This window comes from Ctenocephalides felis, unplaced genomic scaffold, assembly GCF_003426905.1.
Source record: "Ctenocephalides felis isolate EL2017-DRISC unplaced genomic scaffold, ASM342690v1 CF-g0.4_SCAFFOLD_03573, whole genome shotgun sequence".
NCBI classification, from domain to species: Eukaryota; Metazoa; Arthropoda; class Insecta; order Siphonaptera; family Pulicidae; genus Ctenocephalides; species Ctenocephalides felis.
In genome coordinates this window covers 23,366,176-23,372,547 of record NW_020539727.1, presented here as the reverse complement: position 1 = coordinate 23,372,547, position 6,372 = coordinate 23,366,176, and the positions used below count along the sequence as shown (strand labels likewise).

General features: G+C 22.9%; 1 protein-coding gene across 1 annotated transcript; it reads left to right on the top strand.

Moving 5' to 3' along the window:
- Positions 1 to 1,589: 1,589 nt before the first annotated feature.
- On the top strand, positions 1,590 to 3,348 carry LOC113389129 (neutral ceramidase-like). The gene is made up of 2 exons (XM_026626182.1): positions 1,590 to 1,602; positions 3,114 to 3,348. The coding sequence occupies exon 2, from the start codon at positions 3,115 to 3,117 to the stop codon at positions 3,289 to 3,291; it is 177 nt and encodes a 58-aa protein (XP_026481967.1). The 5' UTR covers positions 1,590 to 1,602; position 3,114; the 3' UTR covers positions 3,292 to 3,348.
- Positions 3,349 to 6,372: the final 3,024 nt, after the last annotated feature.

Below are 6,372 nucleotides of genomic sequence, written 5' to 3'. Positions count from 1 at the left end.
TTTTTTCAAAATATTTTTAATATAAAAGCTTCAATTATTTTAAAAAATATTATTCAATACATTTTGTTGTATTATACATACTTTGTATATAAAATTCGTTCAAATTTTGGAAAATTTTTGCAAGATCTAAAGTTTTAAAATTTGTAAATATTTTATATTAAATTTAATGTTTTATATATGTATATTATATATTTTATATTTTTTCTCATTTTTTGGAAATTTTGAAAATATTTTAATATAAAAGCTTCAATTAAATTTAAATTAGTAGTATTTTATATTTTTTGTCAAATTCTACATATTTTGTACTAAAAATTTAATTGAAATTTTAAAAATTATAAACTCTAATTTGCAAAACTAGAGGTTACAAAAATTTGTAAATATTTTTACATTGAATATAATGTTTTATATATGTATATTATATATTCTATATTTTTTCGCATTTTTGGAAATTTTTAAAAATATTTTTAATATAAAAGCTTTAATTAATTTTAAAATTATTGTATATTAATTTCTGTCAAATTCTACATATTTTGTACTAAAAATTTTTATTTAAATTTTAAAATTTTGCAAAATCTAAGGTTCCAAAATTTGTAAACATTTATATATAAAATATAATGTTTATATATATATATATATATATATATATAATTTTATATATTTTTCCAGAAAGTTTTGACAAATACGACTAGATTACTACATAAGTCTTTCAAAAAAAGTTTTATCAACACAAAAAACTTTCCAAAAAGTATATTTTCTTTTAAAACTTTTACAAATAAGATATTTGTCAAGACGTCTAAAATCTTAAAGAAATATATTTTCCAAGTCGAGACAAGGATAATCTCTAAAAAGATTTATTATACAAATTTATGAACAAAAAAATCTAGGATTTGTAGGATTTACTTGAACACTGAGGGTTTAGAGTATAGGGTTGTGTCTAAAAATTCGATTAAAATTAATAAATGTCGATTTTATAATAATAATATTTGTGTAAAGACATCAGAAATCCTAAATAATCTCAAAGATAATCTCTAAAAAAGATTTATTATACAAATTTATGAAAAAAATCTAGGATTTGCAGGATTTACTCAAACACTGAGGGTTTAAAGTACGGAGTGGTATCAAAAAATTTGATTAAAATTGATAAATGTCGATTTTATATGGATGGAACCAAATTGATGCAACCGTAGGAAAAAGTGAATAAATATCAGTTTTATTTGTTTTTATTCGAAAAATTTGCAAAACTGTTCATAATTGTATTATATAATCATCTACTATATATGTATTATTTATTGTCCATTAATTTTAACAAATTTTCATAGAAATTTTAACATTTTCTTGAACACTGAAGGTTCAAAACAATATTACTCTAAATAATTTTTTCTAACAATTTTTTCTGGTGCAAATAATGGGTTTTTCGACTATTTTTCCCAGATTTTTATTTTTTTAAAAATATGTTTATATATTTCTGATTCTATTATTTTATTTCAGGTTTCAGGAAATCCAAGAAACGATCGTTTACATGAAAAACTTTCCTGAAAGTTGAAAGACAAGTCGAAAATGGTGGTTGGGAAACTGTTTTACAGATGCTCATTGGGATACAAAGTTAGTATAAAAAAAATTAATATAATATATAAATTTATTAAAATATTAAATATAAACTTGTTAAATGATGTATTTGATAGTTTTTAAAAGTTTGTGGTGATTTGAATTATTAAATCGGATAAATAGAACAAGTTTTATGGTAAGGATATGAAAAAAGCTTATTTGCAAAAGCTGGTTTCCAAAATGTTAATTTTATAAATTGCAATTTTGATAAAATATAGTTCCAACCTTCTACTATAGTTTGGCGTAACTAGAAAAAAATATTTACTAATTAAATTTTAGGAAAAAATGCCTTTGAACAATGAAGTGCGCAGTGAGCAAATTTATAACTACGGTTTGAGAAAAAATTTTTTACAAAAACTAGAAGTTGCACAAAGCTTATTTTTGGATATATGATTTATATAAACTTGTACTATATTTTGGTATATTTGAAAAAACTATTTTGAACAAAATTTTAAAAATTTTTACTTTATAGTTCTTTAGAGAAGTTCATATAAGAACTAAATAACTCAACTAAAAAACTCTAAAAGCTTTTTTTAAAACTAATAATTTCTAAAATTGTAATTTATATATAAAATAATAACAACCTTCTGCTTCATTTTGGTATATTTAAAATATTTAGTTACTTACAAAAATAAAAGTTATTAAATTCTAAATAATCAAGTCATCACGATATGAACAAAATTTTTTATTAACATATAATTTAATTATATAGAATTATTATTTTTAATTAAAAACTAAAATTCGTAAAAAGCTGTTTTTTAGATATATGATAATTACAATTTTCTAATTTTGATATATTTTAAATAATTTAGTTTTGAATAGTTTCTAAGAATTTTAAAGTACTAAAAACTTAAACAAGTTAGAGTTCCAAAATGTGTATATATATAGTTCATATATAGCACAAATATTTTTAAGTTTCTATTGCAATTTTTGAGTATATGGAATTGCTCTAGTGCCTTACAATATTAGAGAATATTATAGATTTAATTTCAAATAAATTTGCCAAATACACTATTCAGTTTAAACAGATATTTTAGGAGATATGAATTTTTTTTCCGCCAAAATGCACCTTTGCTATATGAACATAGGGAATATAGGGACCAAATTTTCTATTGCAATTTTTAAGTATACGGAGTTGTTCTAGAGCATTATAATGTTAGACAATATTTTACACTATTCAATTTTAAACAAATTTGCCAAATACACTTTTTAGTTTAAACAAATATTCTAGAAGATATAAATTATTTTCCCAAAAAAGGTACGTGTAGTTTGTAGCGCGTAGGAACTAATTGACCGAAATAATTGCATTAGTATAATATATTGTTTATTAGGTTTTATTAAGTTTATAAGTATACCGAGCTGTTGTAGGGCATTATGATGTTAGACAATATTGTATATTATTTAATTTTAAACAAATTTTGCCATATACACCATTCAATTCAAACAAATATTTTAGAAGTTATAAATTATTTTCCATCAAAATTCATATATTTTTTTCTATTTTCCAGGATGCACTGGAGAAGGATAAATCTGATTACAGGAACAAGTGACGTCACTGTCGAATGGACAATTTCTGATGACGTCACACCAGGAACATATCGTATCAAACATTTTGGAAACTTTAAATTTTTATTAGGAGGAATTTTCCCATACGAAGGAACCAGTAACGCTTTCCAAGTTTTGTAAAAAAAATCATAAAATTAAAATTTGACTGATGTAAAATGAATGAAATTTTAAAGGATTTTTGTATATATTTTCAATAATATAAGCATGATAAATGATAATTGATGTATTTTATTTATATATATATATATATATATATATATATATATATATACGGGTACAGAAATGTAAAAAGTTTTTGGAACAAGTGTATGTGTTTGGTAAATTGTTTATAACTACTAAAATATTAACGGAATATAAATAGCATATTTGGCAAATTTGTTTAAAATTGAATAATCTACAATATTGTCTAACATTATAACGCTCTAGAACAATTCAGTATATTTAAAAATTGCAATAGAAAATTTGGTCCCTATATTCCCCATGTTCATATAGCAAAGGTACATTTTGTCGGAAAAAAATTCATATTTTCTAAAATATTTGTTTAAACTGAATGGTGTTTTTGGTAAATTTGTTTAGAATTCAATAATCTACAATATTGTCTAACATTATAACGCTCTAGAACAACTCAGTATATTTAAAAATTGCAATGGAAAATTTGGTCCCTATATTCCCTATAGCAAAGGTACATTTGTCGAAAAAATTCATATCTCCTAAACTATTTGTTTAAACTAAATCATGTATTTGGCAAATTTGTTTAGAATTGAATAATCTACAATATTGTCTAACATCATAATGCCCTACAACAACTCGGAATACTTATAAACTTAATAAAACCAAATAAATAATATCTTTTACTGATTACTGACAATTATTTCGGTCAATTAGTTCCCCGTATAGTGCTGTCAATTAACTCTGTTTTCGACATGAAATCGACCTCAACAAATAGGTATGTGCACACGGCAATAAATTCCGGGAATATCGATAATATTATAATTATATTATAATTAAATTCTGATACATGAGTGTGCAAGCCTCATTAGATGTCGAATTCAACGTGAATTAATGGAAATAATAGTCTGAGAGCTTCGGAGATTGAATAATAACTCATATATTTTATATGAAAGCACTGTTTTTTGGTTAGATAGGGTGAAACTAAATAAAATTTACAATATTTCCTAGCGAACACTTTTATACTGATACGTTTCAAGAATTTAATTTATAGCTGAACAATATATTATTAGATTTTTTATATATGAATATGCATGCTTATGTTGCATTCTCAGTGAACGAGTTAAAACAGCAAATCGTGATTAACACAATTCGATGGCAAATTGAGAGTATTATATAACGGACTTTTTGAATTTTTAAAATATCTCAAAGCGTTCTCGAGATATTACATTTTTAAACATTTCGATTTCGCAGGATCCATATTGATTTTTACAACTTATACAATTTGCAAAGTGTAAAAATTCAATTTTGTAAAAACTATTGCAGATATTTTGGTGATTCAAAAAGTTGTTCTAAAAACATTTTCAATTTGCCATCGAATAGTAATACTCTCGATTTCCAATTTTCACTAATTCATTAAGAATATACATTATACATTAATAAATCTTCAGGATTTGGAGAAATAGTTAACAATACAAGTCGATAATATGTATTTTTATAATTAATTAATATATTTTTAAGATAATATTTTTCATGTCCGATTGTATTATTTGATTCTTTCTATATGAGTATGCAAATTTAAGTTGCATTCTCAGTGAACGAGTTAAAACAGCAAATCGTGATTAATACAGTTCGATGGCAAATTGAAAATGTTATATAAAAGACTTTTTGAATTTCTGAAATATCTCAAAGCATTCTCGGGATATTGCATTTTTGAATATTTAGATTTTGAAGGACTCATATTGATTTTTTTAGGTTCCCTAAAAATATACTGATTTATACGTTTGTGTAATACTTTATAATTTCTCTTCTAACTTTTGAACCGTTTGACATAAATTAATCAAATATTCAACAAATTTGTACAAAATTAAATAATCTATAATATTGTCTAACATCATAATGCAATATAACAATTATTTCACCAGCTCTCTCACTAAAACCGCACTCGTATGAATTTCGTATGCGAGTCGTGTAACATTTCGAACATAACATATTGATTGAGGCATATTCAACAAATAATTATTTTCTATGGAGAAAATTATACATATAAACAAAAATTTTGTTTTGAAACAATATAGGTAATTTAATTTGAAATAATTTTTGAAAAAATTAGTGGACAATATTAACGAGTGGAATGGATTTATGTAAAAATTTATGTAAAAATTACGTAATGGGTAAAAGAGCTATTTGTTTATAAAGGAAAATTAAATTTACATATTGTTACCAATTACATATATTGATTAATAGTTTTATTTGGCAAATCAAATATTGCTTTATCATTTGAATTTTTTTTACACAGTTTCATATATATTTTTTAGAGTCATTTGCAAATAAAAAAAGCTTTCAGCATTGTTTTTTGATAAAATTATTTTCAATTACAAACTTGATGAATATTTTGATTATTTCTATCCATTTGTGTTATTTTTAAGGTGTCTGGGTACAATTTGTGCCAAAATCAGATCATGATATGTTCTAATAATAAATTCAACAAAGAGATGACATTTGACAATATGAGATTTAGTGCAAGATTTTTGGAAATTTGCCAAAAATAATGATAAATCTATAATATGAGCATGTGCACATTGATAATATATTTGAATTTCATGTCAGAATTGAACTTAGATTTGATTTATGTGAAAATGTAACTAAGGTTAAAAAAATCTATATTATTTAAATTTTTAATTTGTTCGGTTAACATGGTCTTAAATTGTTTAGGATTTTTTGAGTAATTTTATGCTGATGAAGAAGTTATATATTCATACAGATTCTATATGAATTCTAAATTTATAAGTGAGAAAATATATCGATTGAACTGTTTATTCCTTTAAATAAATTATAAGACAATTTACTAATTGAGAAAATCGTTTCTTTGAAAATGGTTTGTTTGAAGTCGTCGAGTAAATTATTGATCGATTTTAATTGAAGAAACCTCTAAAGGACATTTAATTACTAATACGTTTATAATGAGGGTTCATAAGCAAATACAACCCTGTATGAATAAATACATACATATATATATATATATATATATAT